Source organism: Urocampus carinirostris, unplaced genomic scaffold (genome assembly GCF_059441175.1).
Source record: "Urocampus carinirostris isolate Australia breed hairy pipefish unplaced genomic scaffold, RoL_Ucar_1.0 HiC_scaffold_21, whole genome shotgun sequence".
Taxonomy (NCBI): domain Eukaryota; kingdom Metazoa; phylum Chordata; class Actinopteri; order Syngnathiformes; family Syngnathidae; genus Urocampus; species Urocampus carinirostris.
This window is the reverse complement of record NW_028283128.1, coordinates 324,124-348,325: the sequence shown is the minus strand read 5'-3', so window position 1 is coordinate 348,325 and position 24,202 is coordinate 324,124. Positions and strand designations below refer to the sequence as shown.

At 47.0% G+C, this 24,202-nt stretch overlaps 1 protein-coding gene across 2 annotated transcripts in view; it reads right to left on the bottom strand.

Moving 5' to 3' along the window:
* Positions 1 to 15,242, bottom strand: part of LOC148345887 (uncharacterized) — an 86,543-nt gene extending 71,301 nt beyond the window's left edge. For both annotated transcript variants that reach the window (XM_088325760.1, XM_088325761.1), the window contains exon 1: positions 15,083 to 15,242. In XM_088325760.1, the coding sequence (XP_088181886.1) occupies positions 15,083 to 15,206 (124 nt within the window). In that variant the 5' untranslated portion in view covers positions 15,207 to 15,242. The remainder of the gene's footprint in view (positions 1 to 15,082) is intronic.
* Between the last annotated feature and the right edge of the window lie 8,960 nt (positions 15,243 to 24,202).

Genomic DNA, 24,202 nt, shown 5'->3' with positions numbered 1-24,202 from the left:
ATAAGTGCCCTCCGGTGGCGTTTTTGTGGCAATGCAGCTACCATTGGAAATACATTGAGCCGTTGGAAATGAACGGCCGCCGATTTAATGAGTGCCCCCCGGTGGCCGTGTTGCGGCAATGCAGCTATCATTGGAAACACATTGAGCCGTTGGAAATCAATGACAGCCAATTAAATAAATGCCCTCCGGTGGCATTTTGCGGCAATGCAGCTACCAACTGATATACCTCCAGCCGTTCGAAATGAACGGCAGCCAATTGAATGAGTGCCCCCCGGTGAAGTTTTTGTGGCAATGCAGCTACCATTGGAAATACATTGAACCGTTGGAAATGAACGCCCACTGATTTAATGAGTGCTCTCGGTGGCATTTTTGCAGCAATGCAGCTACCATTGGAAATACATCTAGCCGTTTGAAACCGAACAGCCGCCTATTTAATGAGTGCCCTCCGATGGCGTTTTTGAGGCAATGCAGCTACCATTGAAAATACATTGACCCGTAGGAAATGAACGTCTGCCGACTTATGAGCTCCCTCAGGTGGCGTTTTTGCGGCAATGTAGCTACCATCTGAAATACATCCAGCCATTCGAAATGAACGTCTGCCGATTTAATGAGTTCCCTCAGTTGGCGTTTTTGGGGCAATGCAGCTACCATTGGAAATACATTGAGCCGTTGGAAATGAACGGCTGCCGATTTAATGACTGCCCTCCATTGGCGTTTTTGCGGCAATGCAGCTACCATTGGAAATACATCCAGCCGTTTGAAATGAACGGCTGCCGATTTAATAGTGCCTCCGGTGGTGTTTTTGTTGCAATGCAGCTACCATTGGAAATATATCGAGCCTTTGGAAATGAAGGGCGGCCGATTTAATAAGTGCCCTCCGGTGGCGTTTTTGTGGCAATGCAGCTACCATTGGAAATACATTGAGCCGTTGGAAATGAACGGCCGCCGATTTAATGAGTGCCCCCCGGTGGCCTTGTTGCGGCAATGCAGCTATCATTGGAAACACATTGAGCCGTTGGAAATCAATGACAGCCAATTAAATAAATGCCCTCCGTTGCGTTTTTGCGGCAATGCAGCTACCATTGGAAATACATCCAGCCGCTGGAAATGAACAACCGACAATTTAATGAGTGCCCTCAGGTGGCGTTTTTGCGGCAATGCAGCTACCATTGGAAGTACATCCCGCCGTTCGAAATGAACAACCGCCGATTTAATGAGTGCCCTCCGGTGGCATTTTGCGGCAATGAAGCTACCAACTGATATACCTCCAGCCGTTCGAAATGAACGGCAGCCAATTGAATGAGTGCCCCCCGGTGAAGTTTTTGTGGCAATGCAGCTACCATTGGAAATACATTGAACTGTTGGAAATGAACGCCCACTGATTTAATGAGTGCTCTCCGGTGGCATTTTTGCAGCAATGCAGCTACCATTGGAAATACATCCAGCCGTTTGAAACCGAACAGCCGCCTATTTAATGAGTGCCCTCCGATGGCGTTTTTGAGGCAATGCAGCTACCATTGAAAATACATTGAGCCGTAGGAAATGAACGTCTGCCGACTTATGAGCTCCCTCAGGTGGCGTTTTTGCGGCAATGTAGCTACCATCTGAAATACATCCAGCCATTCGAAATGAACGTCTGCCGATTTAATGAGTTCCCTCAGTTGGCGTTTTTGGGGCAATGCAGCAACCATTGGAAATACATTGAGCCGTTGGAAATGAACGGCTGCCGATTTAATGACTGCCCTCCATTGGCGTTTTTGCGGCAATGCAGCTACCATTGGAAATACATCCTGCCGTTGGAAATGAACAACCGCCGATTTAATGAGTGCCCTTAGGTGGCGTTTTTGCGGCAATGCAGCTACGTTTGGAAACACATTGAGCCGTTCGAAAAGAACGGCGACCGATTTAATGAGTGCCCTCAGGTGGCGTCTTTGCGGCAATGCAGCTACCGTTGGAAATACATTGAGTCGTTGGAAATGACCGGCCGCCGATTTAATGAGTTCCCTCCGGTGGCGTTTTTGCGGCAATGCAGATACCATTGGAAATACATTGAATTGTTGGAAATGAACGCCTGCCTATTTAATGAGTGCCCTCGGTGGTGTCTTTGCGGCAATGCAGCTACCATGGAAATACATCCAGCCATTCGAAATGAACGGCCACCAATTTAATGAGTGCCCTCAATTTGCGTTTTTGCGGCAATGCAGCTACCATTGGACATACATTGAGCCGTTGGAAATTAACGGCCACCGATTTAATGAGTGCCCTCCGGTGGCGTTTTTGCGGCAATGCAGCTACCATTGGAAGTACATCCCGCCGCTTGAAATGAACGCCCGCCGATTTAATGAGTGCCCTCCCGTGGCGTTTTTGCGGCAATGCAGCTATAGCAGCTCAGTAGCCTAGATGGTAAGGCGCCCGCTTTGAGACTGGGAGGTCGGTGGTTCGCGCCCCGGCCGAGTCATTCCTAAGACTTAAAAAGTGGTCGGCGGCGCCCTCTGTTGGCTGCGGCTGCATCGGCTCGCTACAACGGGTCAGGTGCAATCGACATTTCGTTCTGTGTACATTGTTACACAGAATGACAATACAAGGAAATTATTATTATTATTATTATTATTGTTGGAAGTACATCCCGCCGTTCGAAATGAACAACCGCCGATTTAATGAGTGCCCTCCGGTGGCATTATGCGGCAATGCAGCTACCAACTGAAATACCTCCAGCCGTTCGGAATGAACGGCCGCCAATTTAATGAGTGCCCTCCGGTTGCGTTTTTGCGGCAATTCAGCTACCATTGGAAATACATCCAGCCGTCGGAATTGAACAACCGTCGATTTAATGAGTACCCTCAGGTGGCGTTTTTGCGGCAATGCAGCTACCATTGGAAATACATCCAGCCGTTGGAAATGAACAACCGCCAATTTAATGAGTGCCCTCAGGTGGCGTTTTTGCGGCAATGCAGCTACCATTGGAAATACATTGAGCCGTTGGAAATGAACGGCCGCCGATTTAATGAGTGCCCCCCGGTGGCCTTGTTGCGGCAATGCAGCTATCATTGGAAACACATTGAGCCGTTGGAAATCAATGACAGCCAATTAAATAAATGCCCTCCGTTGCGTTTTTGCTGCAATGCAGCTACCATTGGAAATACATCCAGCCTTTCGAAATGAACGGCCGCCAATTTAATGAGTGCCCTCCGGTTGCGTTTTTGCGGCAATTCAGCTACCATTGGAAATACATCCAGCCGTCGGAAATGAACAACCGTCGATTTAATGAGTACCCTCAGGTGGCGTTTTTGCGGCAATGCAGCTACCATTGGAAATACATCCAGCCGTTGGAAATGAACAACCGCCAATTTAATGAGTGCCCTCAGGTGGCGTTTTTGCGGCAATGCAGCTACCATTGGAAGTACATCCCGCCGTTCGAAATGAACAACCGCCGATTTAAGAGTGCCCTCCGGTGGCATTTTGCGGCAATGCAGCTAACAACTGATATACCTCCAGCCGTTCGAAATGAACGGCAGCCAATTGAATGAGTGCCCCCCGGTGAAGTTTTTGTGGCAATGCAGCTACCATTGGAAATACATTGAACCGTTGGAAATGAACGCCCACTGATTTAATGAGTGCTCTCCGGTGGCATTTTTGCAGCAATGCAGCTACCATTGGAAATACATCCAGCCGTTTGAAACCGAACAGCCGCCTATTTAATGAGTGCCCTCCGATGGCGTTTTTGCGGTGATGCAGCTACCATTGAAAATACATTGAGCCGTAGGAAATGAACGTCTGCCGACTTATTAGCTCCCTCAGGTGGCGTTTTTGCGGCAATGTAGCTACCAACTGAAATACCTCCAGCCGTTCGGAATGAACGGCAGCCAATTGAATGAGTGCCCCCTGGTGGCATTTTTGTGGCAATGCAGTTACCATTGGAAATTCATTGAGCCGTTGGAAATGAACGCCCACCGATTTAATGAGTGCTCTCTGGTGGTGTTTTTGCGGCAATGCAGCTACCATTGGAAATACATTCAGCCGTTTGAAATGAACGGCTGCCGATTTAACGAGTGCCCTCCGGTGACGTTTTCGTGGCAATTTAGCCACCATTGGAAATACATCCAGCTATTCAAAATGAACTGCCGCCGATTTAATGAGTGCCCCCGGTGGCGTTGTTGCGGCAATGCAGCTACCATTGGAAATACATCCAGCCGTTCGAAATGAACGGCTGCCGATTTAATAGTGCCTCCGGTGGCGTTTTTGTTGCAATGAGGCTACCATTGAAAATATATCTAACCTTTGGAAATGAAAGGCTGCCGATTTAATGAGTCCCCTCCGGTGGCATTTTTGCGCCAATGCAGCTACCATTGGAAATACATTGAGCCGTTGGAAATGAACGGCCGCCAATTTAATGAATGCCCTCAGTGGCGTTTTTGCGGCAATGCAGTTAACATTGGAAATACATTCAGTATTTGGAAATGAATGCCCACCGATTTAATGATAACCCTCCGGTGGCGTTTTTGCGGCAATGCAGCTACCATTGGAAACACATTGAGCCGTTGGAAATGAACAACCGTCGATTTAATGAGTGCCCTCAGGTGGCGTTTTTGCGTCAATTCAGCCACCATTGGAAATACATCCAGCCATTCAAAATGAACTGCCGCCGATTTAATTAGTGCCCCCGGTGGTGTTTTTGCGGCAATGCAGCTACCATTGGAAATACATCCAGCCGTTGGAAATGAACAACCGCCAATTTAATGAGTGCCCTCAGGTGGCGTTTTTGCGGCAATGCAGCTACCATTGGAAGTACATCCCGCCGTTCGAAATGAACAACCGCCGATTTAATGAGTGCCCTCCGGTGGCGTTTTGTGGCAATACAGCGACCATTGGAAATACATCCAGCCGTTGGAAATAAACAGCCGTCGATTTTATGAGTGCCCTCTGTTGGCGTTTTTGAAGCAATGCAGATACCATTGGAAATACATCCAGCCGTTCGAAATGAACGGCCGTCAATTTAATCAGTTTCCTCCGGTGGCATTTTTGCGGCAATGCAGCTACCATTGGAAATACATCCATCCGTTGGAAATGAACGGCAGCCGATTTAATGAGTGCCCTCCGGTGGCATTTTTGCAGCAATGCAGCTACCATTGGAAATACATCCAGCCATCCGAAATGAACGGCCGCCGATTTAATGAGTGCCCTTCGGGGGCGTTTTTGCGATAATGCAGCTACCATTGGAAATGCATGCAGCGATTCGAAATGAACGCCCGCCTATTTAATGTGTTCCCTCCGGTGGAGTTTTTGCGGCAATGCTGTGCAACCATTGGAAATACATCCAGCCGTTGGAAATGAACAGCTGCCGTTTTAATGAGTTCCCTCCAGTGGCGTTTTTGTTGCAATGCAGCTACAATTGGAAATACATCAAGCCGTTGGAAACTAACAGCAACCGATTGAATGAGACCCCCCGGTGGCGTTTTTGCAGCAATGCAGCTACCTTTGGAACTACATTGAACCGTTGGAAATGAACGCCCACTGATTTAATGAGTGCTCTCCGGTGGCATTTTTGCAGCAATGCAGCTACCATTGGAAATACATCCAGCCGTTTGAAACTGAACAGCCGCCTATTTAATGAGTGCCCTCCGATGGCGTTTTTGCGGCGATGCAGCTACCATTGAAAATACATTGAGCCGTAGGAAATGAACGTCTGCCGACTTATTAGCTCCCTCAGGTGGCGTTTTTGCGGCAATGTAGCTACCATCTGAAATACATCCAGCCATTCAAAATGACCGGCCGCCGATTTAATGAGTTCCCTCCGGTGGCGTTTTTGCGGCAATGCAGATACCATTGGAAATACATTGAATTGTTGGAAATGAACGCCTGCCTATTTAATGAGTGCCCCTGGTGGCGTTTTTGCGGCAATTCAGCCACCATTGGAAATACATCCAGCCATTCAAAATAAACGGCCGCCGATTTAATGAGTGCCCCCCGGTGGGGTTGTTGCGGCAATGCAGCTACCATTGGAAACACATTGAGCCGTTCGAAAAGAATGGCGACCGATTTAATGAGTGCCCTCAGGTGGCGTCTTTGCGGCAATGCAGCTACCATTGGAAATACATCCAGCCATTCGAAATGAACGGCCGCCAATTTAATGAGTGCCCTCAGTTTGCGTTTTTGCGGCAATGCAGCTACCATTGGAAATACATTGAGCCGTTGGAAATTAACGGCCACCGATTTAATGAGTGCCCTCCGGTGAAGTTTTTGCGGCAATGCAGCTACCATTGGAAGTACATCCTGCCGCTTGAAATGAACGCCCGCCGATTTAATGAGTGCCCTCCGGTGGCGTTTTTGCGGCAATGCAGCTACCATTGGAAGTACATCCCGCTGTTCGAAATGAACAACCGCCGATTTAATGAATGCCCTCCGGTGGCATTAAGCGGCAATGCAGCTACCAACTGAAATACCTCCAGCCGTTCGAAATGAACGGCAGCCAATTGAATGAGAGCCCCCTGGTGGCATTTTTGTGGCAATGCAGCTACCATTGGAAATACATTGAGCCGTTGGAAATGAACGCCCACCGATTTAATGAGTGCTCTCTGGTGGCGTTTTTGCGCTAATGCAGCTACCATTTGAAATACATTCAGCCGTTTGAAATGAACGGCTGCCGATTTAATGATTAATCTCCGGTGGTGTTTTTGCGGCAATGCAGCTACCATTGGAAATACATCCAGCCGCTCGAAATGAATAGCCGCTGACCTAAAGAGTGCCCTCCGGTGGCGTTGTTGGGGCAATGCTGCTACCATTGGAAATATATCTAACCTTTGGAAATGAAAGGCGGCCGATTTGATCAGTGCCCTCCGGTGGCATTTTTGCGGCAATGCAGCTACCATTGGAAATACATTGAGCCGTTGGAAATGAACGGCCGCCAATTTAATAGATGCCCTCGGTGGCGTTTTTGCGGCAATGCAGCTAACATCGGAAATACATTCAGCTTTTGGAAATGAATGCCCACCGATTTAATGAGAACCCTCCGGTGGCGTTTTTGAGGCAATGCAGCTACCATTGGAAACACATCCAGCCATTGAAAATGAACTGCCGCCGATTTAATGAGAGCCCCCGGTGGCGTTTTTGCGGCAATGCAGCTACCATTGGAAATACATCCAGCCGTTTGAAATGAACGGCTGCCGATTTAATAGTGCCTCCGGTGGTGTTTTTGTTGCAATGCAGCTACCATTGGATATATATCGAGCCTTTGGAAATGAAAGGCGGCCGATTTAATAAGTGCCCTCCGGTGGCGTTTTTGTGGCAATGCAGCTACCATTGGAAATACATTGAGCCGTTGGAAATGAACGGCCGCCGATTTAATGAGTGCCCCCCGGTGGCCGTGTTGCGGCAATGCAGCTATCATTGGAAACACATTGAGCCGTTGGAAATCAATGACAGCCAATTAAATAAATGCCCTCCGGTGGCATTTTGCGGCAATGCAGCTACCAACTGATATACCTCCAGCCGTTCGAAATGAACGGCAGCCAATTGAATGAGTGCCCCCCGGTGAAGTTTTTGTGGCAATGCAGCTACCATTGGAAATACATTGAACCGTTGGAAATGAACGCCCACTGATTTAATGAGTGCTCTCGGTGGCATTTTTGCAGCAATGCAGCTACCATTGGAAATACATCTAGCCGTTTGAAACCGAACAGCCGCCTATTTAATGAGTGCCCTCCGATGGCGTTTTTGAGGCAATGCAGCTACCATTGAAAATACATTGACCCGTAGGAAATGAACGTCTGCCGACTTATGAGCTCCCTCAGGTGGCGTTTTTGCGGCAATGTAGCTACCATCTGAAATACATCCAGCCATTCGAAATGAACGTCTGCCGATTTAATGAGTTCCCTCAGTTGGCGTTTTTGGGGCAATGCAGCTACCATTGGAAATACATTGAGCCGTTGGAAATGAACGGCTGCCGATTTAATGACTGCCCTCCATTGGCGTTTTTGCGGCAATGCAGCTACCATTGGAAATACATCCAGCCGTTTGAAATGAACGGCTGCCGATTTAATAGTGCCTCCGGTGGTGTTTTTGTTGCAATGCAGCTACCATTGGAAATATATCGAGCCTTTGGAAATGAAGGGCGGCCGATTTAATAAGTGCCCTCCGGTGGCGTTTTTGTGGCAATGCAGCTACCATTGGAAATACATTGAGCCGTTGGAAATGAACGGCCGCCGATTTAATGAGTGCCCCCCGGTGGCCTTGTTGCGGCAATGCAGCTATCATTGGAAACACATTGAGCCGTTGGAAATCAATGACAGCCAATTAAATAAATGCCCTCCGTTGCGTTTTTGCGGCAATGCAGCTACCATTGGAAATACATCCAGCCGCTGGAAATGAACAACCGACAATTTAATGAGTGCCCTCAGGTGGCGTTTTTGCGGCAATGCAGCTACCATTGGAAGTACATCCCGCCGTTCGAAATGAACAACCGCCGATTTAATGAGTGCCCTCCGGTGGCATTTTGCGGCAATGAAGCTACCAACTGATATACCTCCAGCCGTTCGAAATGAACGGCAGCCAATTGAATGAGTGCCCCCCGGTGAAGTTTTTGTGGCAATGCAGCTACCATTGGAAATACATTGAACTGTTGGAAATGAACGCCCACTGATTTAATGAGTGCTCTCCGGTGGCATTTTTGCAGCAATGCAGCCACCATTGGAAATACATCCAGCCGTTTGAAACCGAACAGCCGCCTATTTAATGAGTGCCCTCCGATGGCGTTTTTGAGGCAATGCAGCTACCATTGAAAATACATTGAGCCGTAGGAAATGAACGTCTGCCGACTTATGAGCTCCCTCAGGTGGCGTTTTTGCGGCAATGTAGCTACCATCTGAAATACATCCAGCCATTCGAAATGAACGTCTGCCGATTTAATGAGTTCCCTCAGTTGGCGTTTTTGGGGCAATGCAGCAACCATTGGAAATACATTGAGCCGTTGGAAATGAACGGCTGCCGATTTAATGACTGCCCTCCATTGGCGTTTTTGCGGCAATGCAGCTACCATTGGAAATACATCCTGCCGTTGGAAATGAACAACCGCCGATTTAATGAGTGCCCTTAGGTGGCGTTTTTGCGGCAATGCAGCTACGTTTGGAAACACATTGAGCCGTTCGAAAAGAACGGCGACCGATTTAATGAGTGCCCTCAGGTGGCGTCTTTGCGGCAATGCAGCTACCGTTGGAAATACATTGAGTCGTTGGAAATGACCGGCCGCCGATTTAATGAGTTCCCTCCGGTGGCGTTTTTGCGGCAATGCAGATACCATTGGAAATACATTGAATTGTTGGAAATGAACGCCTGCCTATTTAATGAGTGCCCTCGGTGGTGTCTTTGCGGCAATGCAGCTACCATGGAAATACATCCAGCCATTCGAAATGAACGGCCACCAATTTAATGAGTGCCCTCAATTTGCGTTTTTGCGGCAATGCAGCTACCATTGGACATACATTGAGCCGTTGGAAATTAACGGCCACCGATTTAATGAGTGCCCTCCGGTGGCGTTTTTGCGGCAATGCAGCTACCATTGGAAGTACATCCCGCCGCTTGAAATGAACGCCCGCCGATTTAATGAGTGCCCTCCCGTGGCGTTTTTGCGGCAATGCAGCTATAGCAGCTCAGTAGCCTAGATGGTAAGGCGCCCGCTTTGAGACTGGGAGGTCGGTGGTTCGCGCCCCGGCCGAGTCATTCCTAAGACTTAAAAAGTGGTCGGCGGCGCCCTCTGTTGGCTGCGGCTGCATCGGCTCGCTACAACGGGTCAGGTGCAATCGACATTTCGTTCTGTGTACATTGTTACACAGAATGACAATACAAGGAAATTATTATTATTATTATTATTGTTGGAAGTACATCCCGCCGTTCGAAATGAACAACCGCCGATTTAATGAGTGCCCTCCGGTGGCATTATGCGGCAATGCAGCTACCAACTGAAATACCTCCAGCCGTTCGGAATGAACGGCCGCCAATTTAATGAGTGCCCTCCGGTTGCGTTTTTGCGGCAATTCAGCTACCATTGGAAATACATCCAGCCGTCGGAATTGAACAACCGTCGATTTAATGAGTACCCTCAGGTGGCGTTTTTGCGGCAATGCAGCTACCATTGGAAATACATCCAGCCGTTGGAAATGAACAACCGCCAATTTAATGAGTGCCCTCAGGTGGCGTTTTTGCGGCAATGCAGCTACCATTGGAAATACATTGAGCCGTTGGAAATGAACGGCCGCCGATTTAATGAGTGCCCCCCGGTGGCCTTGTTGCGGCAATGCAGCTATCATTGGAAACACATTGAGCCGTTGGAAATCAATGACAGCCAATTAAATAAATGCCCTCCGTTGCGTTTTTGCTGCAATGCAGCTACCATTGGAAATACATCCAGCCTTTCGAAATGAACGGCCGCCAATTTAATGAGTGCCCTCCGGTTGCGTTTTTGCGGCAATTCAGCTACCATTGGAAATACATCCAGCCGTCGGAAATGAACAACCGTCGATTTAATGAGTACCCTCAGGTGGCGTTTTTGCGGCAATGCAGCTACCATTGGAAATACATCCAGCCGTTGGAAATGAACAACCGCCAATTTAATGAGTGCCCTCAGGTGGCGTTTTTGCGGCAATGCAGCTACCATTGGAAGTACATCCCGCCGTTCGAAATGAACAACCGCCGATTTAAGAGTGCCCTCCGGTGGCATTTTGCGGCAATGCAGCTAACAACTGATATACCTCCAGCCGTTCGAAATGAACGGCAGCCAATTGAATGAGTGCCCCCCGGTGAAGTTTTTGTGGCAATGCAGCTACCATTGGAAATACATTGAACCGTTGGAAATGAACGCCCACTGATTTAATGAGTGCTCTCCGGTGGCATTTTTGCAGCAATGCAGCTACCATTGGAAATACATCCAGCCGTTTGAAACCGAACAGCCGCCTATTTAATGAGTGCCCTCCGATGGCGTTTTTGCGGTGATGCAGCTACCATTGAAAATACATTGAGCCGTAGGAAATGAACGTCTGCCGACTTATTAGCTCCCTCAGGTGGCGTTTTTGCGGCAATGTAGCTACCAACTGAAATACCTCCAGCCGTTCGGAATGAACGGCAGCCAATTGAATGAGTGCCCCCTGGTGGCATTTTTGTGGCAATGCAGTTACCATTGGAAATTCATTGAGCCGTTGGAAATGAACGCCCACCGATTTAATGAGTGCTCTCTGGTGGTGTTTTTGCGGCAATGCAGCTACCATTGGAAATACATTCAGCCGTTTGAAATGAACGGCTGCCGATTTAACGAGTGCCCTCCGGTGACGTTTTCGTGGCAATTTAGCCACCATTGGAAATACATCCAGCTATTCAAAATGAACTGCCGCCGATTTAATGAGTGCCCCCGGTGGCGTTGTTGCGGCAATGCAGCTACCATTGGAAATACATCCAGCCGTTCGAAATGAACGGCTGCCGATTTAATAGTGCCTCCGGTGGCGTTTTTGTTGCAATGAGGCTACCATTGAAAATATATCTAACCTTTGGAAATGAAAGGCTGCCGATTTAATGAGTCCCCTCCGGTGGCATTTTTGCGCCAATGCAGCTACCATTGGAAATACATTGAGCCGTTGGAAATGAACGGCCGCCAATTTAATGAATGCCCTCAGTGGCGTTTTTGCGGCAATGCAGTTAACATTGGAAATACATTCAGTATTTGGAAATGAATGCCCACCGATTTAATGATAACCCTCCGGTGGCGTTTTTGCGGCAATGCAGCTACCATTGGAAACACATTGAGCCGTTGGAAATGAACAACCGTCGATTTAATGAGTGCCCTCAGGTGGCGTTTTTGCGTCAATTCAGCCACCATTGGAAATACATCCAGCCATTCAAAATGAACTGCCGCCGATTTAATTAGTGCCCCCGGTGGTGTTTTTGCGGCAATGCAGCTACCATTGGAAATACATCCAGCCGTTGGAAATGAACAACCGCCAATTTAATGAGTGCCCTCAGGTGGCGTTTTTGCGGCAATGCAGCTACCATTGGAAGTACATCCCGCCGTTCGAAATGAACAACCGCCGATTTAATGAGTGCCCTCCGGTGGCGTTTTGTGGCAATACAGCGACCATTGGAAATACATCCAGCCGTTGGAAATAAACAGCCGTCGATTTTATGAGTGCCCTCTGTTTGCGTTTTTGAAGCAATGCAGATACCATTGGAAATACATCCAGCCGTTCGAAATGAACGGCCGTCAATTTAATCAGTTTCCTCCGGGGGCATTTTTGCGGCAATGCAGCTACCATTGGAAATACATCCATCCGTTGGAAATGAACGGCAGCCGATTTAATGAGTGCCCTCCGGTGGCATTTTTGCAGCAATGCAGCTACCATTGGAAATACATCCAGCCATTCGAAATGAACGGCCGCCGATTTAATGAGTGCCCTTCGGGGGCGTTTTTGCGATAATGCAGCTACCATTGGAAATGCATGCAGCGATTCGAAATGAACGCCCGCCTATTTAATGTGTTCCCTCCGGTGGAGTTTTTGCGGCAATGCTGTGCAACCATTGGAAATACATCCAGCCGTTGGAAATGAACAGCTGCCGTTTTAATGAGTTCCCTCCAGTGGCGTTTTTGTTGCAATGCAGCTACAATTGGAAATACATCAAGCCGTTGGAAACTAACAGCAACCGATTGAATGAGACCCCCCGGTGGCGTTTTTGCAGCAATGCAGCTACCTTTGGAACTACATTGAGCTGTTGGAAATGAACACCCACCAATTTAATGAGTGCCCTCCGGTGACGTTTTTGAGGCAATGCAGCTACCATTGGAAATACATCCAGGCTTTCGAAATGAACGGCCGCCTATTTAATGAGTGCCCTCCGGTGGCGTTTTTTGGCAATACAGCTACCATTGGAAATACATCCAGCGATTCGAAATGAACGGCCGCCTCTATAATGAGGTACCTCCGGTGGCATTTTTGGGGCAATGCAGCTACCATTGGAAATACATCCAATCTTTCGAAATGAACGCCCGCCCATGTAATGTATGCCCTCCGGTGGCGTCTTTGCGGCAATGCAACTACCATTGGAAATAGATCCAGCCGTTCGAAATGAACGGCCGCCGATTTAATGAGTGCCCTCCGGTAACGTTTTTGCGGCAATGCAGCTGCCATTGGAAATAGATCCAGCCATTCGAAATGAATGGCAGCTGACTTAAAGAGTGCCCTCCGGTGGTGTTGTTGGGGAAATGCAGGTAGCATTGAAAATACATTGAGCCGTTGGAAATGAACGGCCGCTATTTAATGAGCTCCCTCCGGTTGCGTTTTCGCGGCAATGCAGCTAACATTGGAAATACATCCAGCCATTCGAAATGAACGGCCACCAATTTAATGAGTACCCTCCGGTGGTGTTTTTGCGGCAATGCAGCTACAATTGGAAATTCAACCAGCCGTTGGAAATTAACGGCCTCCGATTTAATGACTGCCCTCCGGTGGCGTTTTTGCGGCAATGCAGCTACCATTGGAAATACATCCAGCCGTTGGAAATAAATGCCCGCCAATTTAATGAGTGCCCTCAGGTGGCGTTTTTGCGGCAATGCAGCTACCATTGGAAGTACATCCCGCCGTTCGAAATGAACAACCGCCGATTTAATGAGTGCCCTCCGGTGGCGTTTTTGCGGCAATGCAGCTACCATTGGAATTACATCCAGCCGCTGGAAATGAACAACCGCTGATTTAATGAGTGCCCTCAGGTGGCGTTTTTGCTACAATGCAGCTACCATTGAAAGTACATCCCGCCGTTCGAAATGAACAACCGCGGATTTAATGAGTGCCCTTCGGTGGCGTTTTGCGGCAATGCAGCTACCATTCGAAATACATCGAGCCTCTGGAAATCAACGGCGCCCAATTTGATGAGTGCCTTCTGGTGGCGTTTTTGCGGCATGCCAGCTACCATTGGAAATACATCCAGCCGTTTGAAATGAATGGCCACCGATTTAATGAGATCCCTCCGGTGGCGTTTATGCTGCTATGCAGCTACCATTGGAAATAGATCCAGCCGTTGGAAATGAATGGCTGCCGATTTAATGAGTGCCCTCCGGTGGCGTTTTTGCTGCAATGCAAGCGTTCTCTGATCCTCGATCAATGAATTGATCCCTAATCATATCATCAGCAAACGTGCCAAGTCACAGTTTGTAATTAATTCCCTCAATGCAGCAATGAACTGACCAGTCGTCTCGCCCGGTGTTGTGCCCTTTTCCGACTCCTATGCAAATTCCTCCCCCCCTGATCGTATTCTATATAAAACGCTTATTAAAACAATAAAGCGAGCTAATTATAATAATTGGGAGATCCTAGTCTATATAACGGGTTTATTTAAACAATAAAGCGTGATCTTATTCTACAAATTGCGTTTTTTAACGCGGATGAAAATGTCACCAACGTCAATGTACGCTTCCGACAAAAGCGATCGTATTCTATATAATACGCTTTAAAAAAAATAAAGCGAGCTAATTATAATAATTGGGAGATCCTAGTCTATATAACACGTTTATTTAAACAATAAAGCGCGATCGTATTTTACAAAATGCGTTTGTTAAAGCGGATGGAAAAGTCACCAACGTCACTGTACGCTATGATTTCCGCAATCACAACTAATTGTACACAAATAATATTTATTTGATTTACTATAATATCCGTATGTAATGTCTTTTTTATTATGAATGAAACCCTGGTTGCATTGGATCCCGCGGTGTAAACAAATTGTTGTTTTTTTGCATTTAAAATCGGAGGGGGGGAGGAATTTGCATAGGAGTCGGAAAAGGGCACAACACCGGTCTCTGAGCACGCTGACGGAACTTGCTACTCTCAGCCACGACATTCATCTTCGGTACAAAGAAAGTTTTCTGGCGCATCACAGGCGGATTTGTAAGAAGTGCCAGTGTCGGGAAGGGAAAGAAAAATTCTCTGACCTTCTGTGCCTGAACAGTGCAGCAGTAGTGCACGTTTTCGTTTGTCCGGTATGTTGTTTGCAGTCAATGCTAGCAGCTAATTTTCGAACATCTAAATCCACGTGATGTACAACATTGTACGCTCACCTGGGGTTTCAAGCAAAGCAAGTGGTTGTGAGATTCTGATCCAAGTCATCTTCGTCGCCGATATGTTGTTTATGTAGTAGGATTGTAGTAATAGATTCAGGACAGGCACGGACGGTACATTCATAGAGTGTCTACTTAACTTCTTCCTCGGTAGTTCTCAAGCACAAGTACAAGGCTGCACATTAGTATACAGCGACACCGCAGGAAAGGAAGTGTATTACACGACACCACACTTGGGGTCATTCCGAGGTTTAATTCAGGAGTTAGCATGGGGGGGGAGAAATTGGGCAGGCATTTTACCTGCCAAAATCTGACTCCCCTGCTAAAATAGATCCTGTTTGAGATACAGACTTGTGACTTGAAGAGTAACCTTCTGTGGCATAAATAAGTAAGCACAGTGAATTTGGGGTCATTTGGAGTTTTTAGTCAGGAGTTAGCATTGGTGGTAGGATTTGGGCAGGCAAAAAAATCTGACTCCCCTGCTAAAATAGACTCTGTTGGAGATACAAACTTGTAACTTCTAGAGCAGGGGTCGGGAACCTTTTTGACTCAAAGAGCCATAAAAGCAAAAAATATTAATTTTATTTTGGGAAAGAGCCACACCATATATTATAAGACAAATTTACTAAATTGCTAAACTGGCGCCCCAGACAAAAGCTTAGTCTTCAGCACATTTATTTTTGATGATTTGATAAAAATTATGAAAAGAGAATAATGCCAGAGCCCCTGTCCCAAATTCAACAAACAGACCACTTTAAACTTGTCTCTTTCTTGCAATTACTCAAGATCGGTTCAACTCCTTTTGACCTTTTTTTTTTCATACATATTGGTTTCAAAACCAGATGCAAGCATTTATTTTGTAAAAACGTCACAACATTCTGAGAATAGGGAGCCTTATGTGCTTACCTTTGGCGAGAGATGGGAGGGAATGCTTGTACTTTTTGCATAGCTCCACCCATCCCTCCCACTCACCCAATCAAATGACTAAGTTCTCTTCCGGTGTTTTGGCGTATTTACAGTTCTGTGGATTCATCATAAAGTATCTGAACACTGAACACAGATTGTATAGTGAACTTTTAAATAAAGGATTCTTTAGCGTTGTACAGCCAAAACGAGTTTTTTTTCCCCCTTTTTTTGTGTGACACTTTGACTGTAAATTGTAGTGAAAAACGTGCCCTATATATACTGTGAAGTGTTACCTTCGGATTTAGTTTTGATTTGGTCTACGTGTACCTGAATAGGATAGACAACTCCGGTTTTGAACAAGATGGAGAAATTTTGCATGCAATCAAATTGGTCTCTGAGCCACAGATACTCATAGAAAGAGCCATATATGGCTCGCCAGCCATAGGTTCCCGACCCCTGTTCTAGAGTAACCTTCTGTGGCATCAATAAGTCAGCACAGTGAATTTGGGGTCATTTTGAGTTTTAATTCAGGAGTTAGCAGGGGGGGGGATGGGCAGGCATCTTACCTACCAAAATCTGACTCCCCTGCTAAAATAGACTCTGTTGGAGATACAGACTTGTAATTTCTAGAGTAACCTTCTGTGGCATCAATAAGTCAGCACAGTGAATTTGGGGTCATTTGGAGTTTTAATTCAGGAGTTAGCAGGGGGGGGGATGGGCAGGCATCATACCCACCAAAATCTGACTCCCGTGCTAAAATAGACTCTGTTGGAGATACAGACTTGTACTTTCAAGAGCAACCTCCTGTGGCATCAATAAGTCATCACAGTGAATTTGTGGTCATTTGGAGTTTTTATTCAGGAGTTAGCGGGGGGAATTTGGGCAGGCAAAAATCTGACTACCTTGCTAAAATAGACTCTGTTGGAGATACAGACTTGTAACTTGTAGAGTAACCTTCTGTGGCATCAATATGTCAGCACAGTGAATTTGAAAACTTTCAGACGTTTCTCATAATACTACTATTATTATTATTAATAGTAGTAATAAAAACGAACTAGATCTGTCGAACACCTATTCAGTAACACATCGCAAAGTGGAGGTATTCCTCTGTAGTTGGATCCCAAAACCCCAAAACATAAGGTTTAAAGCGTGTCTTATTTTGCAAACAGTATAGGCAGGGAAGTCCAATTTTAAATGAAAAAAACAACAACCATTTGTTTACACCGCGGGATCCAATGCAACCACGGTTTCATTCACAATAAAAAAGACATTACATAAGGCTATTATAGTACATCAAATAAATGCTATTTGTGTACAATTAGTTGTGATTGCGGAAATCATAGCGTACATTGACGTTGGTGAATTTTTCATCCACGATAACAATCGCATTTTGTAGAATACGATCGCACTTTATTATTTGAATACACGCGTTATATAGACTAGGATCTCCCAATTATTACAATTAGCTCGCTTTATTTTTTTAAAAAGCGTATTATATAGAATACGATTGCATTTGTCGGAAGCGTCCATTGACGTTGGTGACTTTTTCATCCGCATGAACAAACGCATTTTGTAGAATACGATCACGCTTTAATGTTTAAATAAACGCATTATCTAGACAACCCCCATTGTTATGAATAGCTCGCTTTATTGTTTTAATAAGCGTTTTATATAGAATACGATCGCTTTTGTTGGAAGCGGAGCAGAATGTGCGTTCACGCGAGAGGTGGGATTCTGTACGGGAGTCGGAATTGGGCAAACAACGGCCACCAATGAGTTCCCTCCGGTGGCGTTTTTGCGGCAATGCAGCTACCATTGGAAAGACATCCAGCCATTCAAAATGAACGGCCGCCGATTTAATGAGTGCCCTCCGGTGGCGTTTTTGCGGCAATGCAGCTACCATTAGCATACATCCAGCCGTTCGAAATGAACGGCCACCGATTTAATCAGTGCCCTCAGTTGGCGTTTTTGTGGCAATGCAGCTACCATTGGAAATACATTGAGCCGTTGGAAATTATAAGCCACCGATTTAATGAGTGCCCTCCGTTAGCATTTTTGCCCCAATACAGCTTCATTGGAAATACATCCAGCCGTCAGAAATGAACAGCCGCCGATTTAATGAGTGCCCTCCGGTGGCGTATTTTCTGGTAATGTAGCTACCATTGGAAATATATCCAGCCGTTGGAATTTAACGGCCGCCGATTTAATGACTGCCCTCCGGTGGCGTTTTTAGCAATGCAGCTACCATTGGAAATACATCCAGCCGTTGGAAATTATTGCGCGCCAATTTAATGAGTGCCCTCAGGTGGCGTTTTTGCAACAATGCAGCTAACATTGGAAGTACATCCCGCCGTTCGAAATGAACAACCCCCGATTTAATGAGTGCCCTCCGGTGGCATTTTGCGGCAATGCAGCTACAATTGGAAATGCATCCAGCCATTGGAAATACACGCCCGCCCATTTAATGTGTGTCCTCCGGAGGCGTTTTTGCGGCAATGCAGCTACCATTGGTAATACATCCAGCCGTTCGAAATTAACGGCCGCCGATTTAATGAGGACCCACCGGTGGCGTTTTCGCGGAAATGCAGAAACCATTTTAAATACATCCAGCCGTTAGAATTGAATGGCTGCCAATTTAATGAGTGCCCTCCGGTGGCGTTTTTGCGGCAATGCAGCAACCATTGCAAATACATCCAGCCGTTCGAAATGAATGGCAGCTACTTAAAGAGTGCCCTCTGGTGGCGTTGTTGGGGCAATGCAGCTACCATTGAAAATACATTGAGCCGGTGGAAATGAACGGCCGCCGATTTAATGAACTCCCTTCGGTGGCGTTTTCGCAGCAATGCAGCTACCATTGGAAATCATCCAGCCATTCAAAATGAACGGCCACCGATTTAATGAGTCCCCTCAGTTGGCATTTTTGTGGCAATGCAGCTACCATTGGAAATACATCCAGCCGTTCGAAATGAATGGCTGCCGACTAAAAGAGTGCCTTTCGGTGGCGTTTTTGCGGCAATGCAGCTACCATTGGAAATACATCCAGCCTTTCGAAATGAACGCCTGCCCATTTAATGTGTTCCCTCCAGTGGTATTTTGGGGCAATGCAGCTACCATTGGAAATACATCCATCCGTTGGAAATGAACGGCTGCTTATTTAATGAGTGCCCTCCGGTGGCGTTTTTGCGGCAATGCAGCTACCATTGCAAATACATCCAGCCGTTTCGAAATGAATGGCAGCTGACTTAAAGAGTGCCCTCTGTTGGCGTTGATGGGGCAATGCAGCTACCATTGCAAATACATCCAGCCGTTTCGAAATGAATGGCAGCTGACTTAAAGAGTGCCCTCTGTTGGCGTTGATGGGGCAATGCAGCTACCATTGGAAATACATCCAGCCGTTGGAAATGAACGCCTGCCCATTCAATGTGTTCCCTCCAGTGGTATTTTGGGGCAATGCAGCTACCATTGGAAATACATCCAGCCGTTGGAAATGAACGGCAGCCGATTGAATGATACCCCCCCGGTGGCGTTTTTGCGGCAATGCAGCTACCATTGGAAATACATCCAGCCATTCGAAATGAACAGCTGCCCATTTAATGAGTGCTCTCAGGTGGCGTTTTTGGGTCAATGCAGCTACCATTGGAAATACATCCAGCCATTCGAAATGAACGGCCGCCGATTTAATGAGCTCCCTCCGGTGGCGTTTTTGCGGCAATGCAGCTACCATTGGAAATACATCCAGCCGTTGGAAATGAACGCCCGCCAATTTAATGAGTGCCCTCAGGTGGCGTTTTTGCGGCAGTGCAGCTACCCTTGGAAGTACATCCCGCCGTTTGAAATGAACAACCGCCTATTTAATGAGTGCCCTCTGGTGGCGTTTTTGCGGCCACACTGCTACCATTGGAAATAAATCGAGCCTTTGGAGATGAACAGCGCCCAATTCAATGAGTGCCCTCCGGTGCAGTTTTTGCGGCAATGCAGCTACCATTGGAAATACATCCAGCCGTTGGAAATGAACGCCTGCCCATTCAATGTGTTCCCTCCAGTGGTATTTTGGGGCAATGCAGCTACCATTGGAAATACATCCAGCCGTTGGAAATGAACGGCAGCCGATTGAATGATACCCCCCCGGTGGCGTTTTTGCGGCAATGCAGCTACCATTGGAAATACATCCAGCCATTCGAAATGAACAGCCGCCCATTTAATGAGTGCTCTCAGGTGGCGTTTTTGGGTCAATGCAGCTACCATTGGAAATACATCCAGCCATTCGAAATGAACGGCCACCGATTTAATGAATCCCCTCAGTTGGCGTTTTTGTGGCAATGCAGCTACCATTGGAAATACATTGAGCCGTTGGAAAGTAACGGCCACCGATTTAATGAGTGCCCTCCGTTGGCATTTTTGCCCCAATACAGCTACCATTGGAAATACATCCAGCCATCGGAAATGAACAGCCGCCGATTAAATGAGTGCCCTCCGGTGGCTTTGTTTGGGCAATGCAGCTACCATTAAAAATACATTGAGCCGATGGAAATGAACGGCCGCCATTTAATGAGCTCCCTCCGGTGGCCTGTTTGCGGCAATGCAGCTACCATTGGAATTACATCCAGCCATTCGAAATGAACGGCCACCGATTTAATGAGTCCAGTCAGTTGGCGTTTTTGTGGCAATGCAGCTACAATTGGAATTACATTGAGCCGTTGAAAATCAACGGTTTCGATTTAATGAGTGCCATCCGTTGGCATTTTTGCCCCAATATAGCTACCATTGGAAATACATCCAGCCGTCGGAAATGAACAGCCGCCGATTTAAAGAGTCTCCTCCAGTGGCATTTTTGCGGCAATGCAGCTATCATTGGAAATACATCAAGCCGTTCAAAATGAACGGCCGCCGATTTAATGAGTGCCCTTCGGTTGCGTTTTTGTGGCAATGCAGCTACCATTGGAAATACATTGAGCCGTTTGAAATTAACGGCAACCGATTTAATGAGTGCCCTCTGTTGGCATTTTTGCCCCAATACAGGTACCATTGGAAATATATCCAGCCGTCGGAAATGAACAGCTGCCGATTTAATGAGTGCACTTCGGCGGCGTGTTTGCGGAAATGCAGCTACCATTGGAAATACATCCAGCCGTTCAAAATGAACGGCCACCGATTTAATGAATGCCCTCCGGTGGCGTTTTTGCGGCAATGTAGCTACCTTTGGAAATTCATCCAGCCTTTGGAAATTAACGGCCGCCGATTTAATGACTGTCCTCCGGTGGAGTTTTTGCGGCAATGCAGCTATCATCGGAAATACATCCAGCCGTTGGAAATGAATGCCTGCCAATTTAATGAGTGCCCTCAGGTGGCGTTTTTGCGGCAATGCAGCGTCCATTGGAAGTACATCCCGCCGTTCGAAATGAACAACCGCCAATTTTTTGAGTGTCCTACGGTGGCGTTTTGCGGAAATGCAGTTACCATTGGAATTACATTGAGCCGTTGAAAATCAACGGTTCCGATTTAATGAGTGCCATCCGTTGGCATTTTTGCCCCAATACAGCTACCATTGGAAATACATCCAGCCGTTCGAAATGGATGGCTGCCGACTAAAAGAGTGCCTTCCGGTGGTGTTGTTGGGGCAATGCAGCTACCATTGAAAATACATCTAGCCATTCGAAATGAACGGCCGCTGATTTAATGAGTGACCTTTTGGTGGCGTTTTTGCGGCAATGTAGCTACCTTTGGAAATTCATCCAGCCTTTGAAAATTAACAGCCGCCGATTTAATGACTGTCCTCCGGTGGAGTTTTTGCGGCAATGCAGCTATCATCGTAAATACATCCAGCCGTTGGAAATGAATGCCTGCGAATTTAATGAGTGCCCTCAGGTGGCGTTTTTGCGGCAATGCAGCGTCCATTGGAAGTACATCCCGCCGTTCGAAATGAACAACCGCCAATTTTTTGAGTGTCCTACGGTGGCGTTTTGCGGCAATGCAGCTACCATTGGTAATATATCAAACCGTTCGAAATGAACGGCCGCCGATTTAATGAGTACCCTTCGGTGGCGTTTTTGCGGAAATGCAGCAACCATTTGAAATAATCCCGCCGTTGGAATTAAACGGCCGCCATTTTTATGAGTGCCCTCCGGTGGCGTTTTTGCGGCAATGCAGCAACCATTGCAAATACATCCAGCCATTCGAATTGAACGGCCACCGATTTAATGAGTCCCCTCAGTTGGCGTTTTTGTGGCAATGCAGCTACAATTGGAATTACATTGAGCCGTTGAAAATCAACGGTTCCGATTTATTGAGTGCCATCCGTTGGCATTTTTGCCCCAATACAGCTACCATTGGAAATACATCCAACCGTCGGAAATGAACAGCCGCCGATTTAAAGAGTCTCCTCCGGTGGCGTTTTTGTGGCAATGCAGCTACCATTGGATAACGTGGTCGGCGGCGCCCTCTGTTGGCTGCGGCTGCATCGGCTCGCTACAACGGGTCAGGTGCAATCGACATTTCGTTCTGTGTACATTGTTACACAGAATGACAATACAAGGAAATTATTATTATTATTATTATTATTATATACATCCAGCCGTTGGAAATGAATGCTCGCCAATTTAATGAGTGCCCTCAGGTGGCGTTTTTGCAGCAATGCAGCTACCATCGGAAATACATCCAGCCATTCAAAATGAACGGCCACCAGTTTAATGAGTCCCCTCAGTTGGCGTTTTTGTGGCAATGCAGCTACCATTGGAAATACATTGAGCCGTTGGAAATTAACGGCCATCGATTTAATGAGTGCCCTCTGTTGGCATATTTGCCCCAATACAGGTACCATTGGAAATACATCCAGCCGTCGGAAATGAACAGCTGCCGATTTCGAAATGGATGGCTGCCGACTAAAAGAGTGCCTTCCGGTGGTGTTGTTGGGGCAATGCAGCTACCATTGAAAATACATTGAGCTGTTGGAAATGAACGGCCGCCGATTTAATGAGCTCCCTCCGGTGGCGTTTTTGCGGCAATGCAGCTACCATTGGAAATACACTTAGCCATTCGAAATGAACGGCCGCTGATTTAATGAGTGACCTTTTCGTGGTGTTTTTGCGGCAATGCAGCTACCATTGGAAATACATCCAGCCATTCGAAATAAATGGCCGCCTATATAATGAGTGCCCTCTGTGGCATTGTTAGGGAAATGCAGCTACCATTGGAAATACATCCAATCTTTCGAAATGAACGCCTGCCCATTTAATGAGTTCCCTCAGGTGGCGTTTTTGCAGCAATGCAGTTACCATTGGAAGTACATCCCGCCGTTCGAAATGAACAACCGCCAATTCAATGAGTGTCCTCCGGTGGCGTTTTGCGGCAATGCAGCTACCATTGGAATAACAACCAGCCTTTGGAAATGAACAACCGCCCATTTAATGTTTGCCCTCCGTTGGCATTTTTGCCCCAAATCAGCTACCACTGGAAAACATCCAGCCGTCGGAAATGAACAGCCGCCGATTTAATGAGTGCCCTCCGGTGGCTTTGTTGGGGCAATGCAACTACCATTAAAAATACATTGAGCCGATGGAAATGAACGGCCGCCATTTAATGAGTGCCATCCGTTGGCATTTTTGCCCAAAAACAGCTACCATTGGAAATACATCCAGCCGTCGGAAATGAACAGCCGCCGATTTAAAGAGTGCCTTCCGGTGGCGTTTTTGCGGCATTGCAGCTACATATGGAAATACATCAAGCCGTTCAAAATGAACGGCCGCCGATTTAATGAGTGCCCCCCGGTGGCGTTCTTGCGGCAATGCAGCTACTATTGGAAATTCATCCAGCCGTTGGAAATTAATGGCCGCCGATTTAATGACTGCCCTCCGGTGGCGTTTTTGTGGCAATGCAGCTACCATTGGATATACATCCAGCCGTTGGAAATGAATGCCAGCCGATTTAATGAGTGCCCTCAGGTGGCGTTTTTGCGTCATTGCAGCTACCGTTTGAAATACATCCAGCAATTCAAAATGAACAGCCATCAGTTTAATGAGTCCCCTCAGTTGGAAAATAACAGCCGCCGATTTAATGACTGCCCCCCGGTGGAGTTTTTGCGTCAATGCAGCTATCATCGGAAAATACATTGAGACGTTGGAAATGAACGCCCGCCGATTTAGTGAGTTCCATCCGGTGGCGTTTTTGCGGCAATGCAGCTACCATTGGAAATACATGCAGCCGTTCGAAATGAACGCC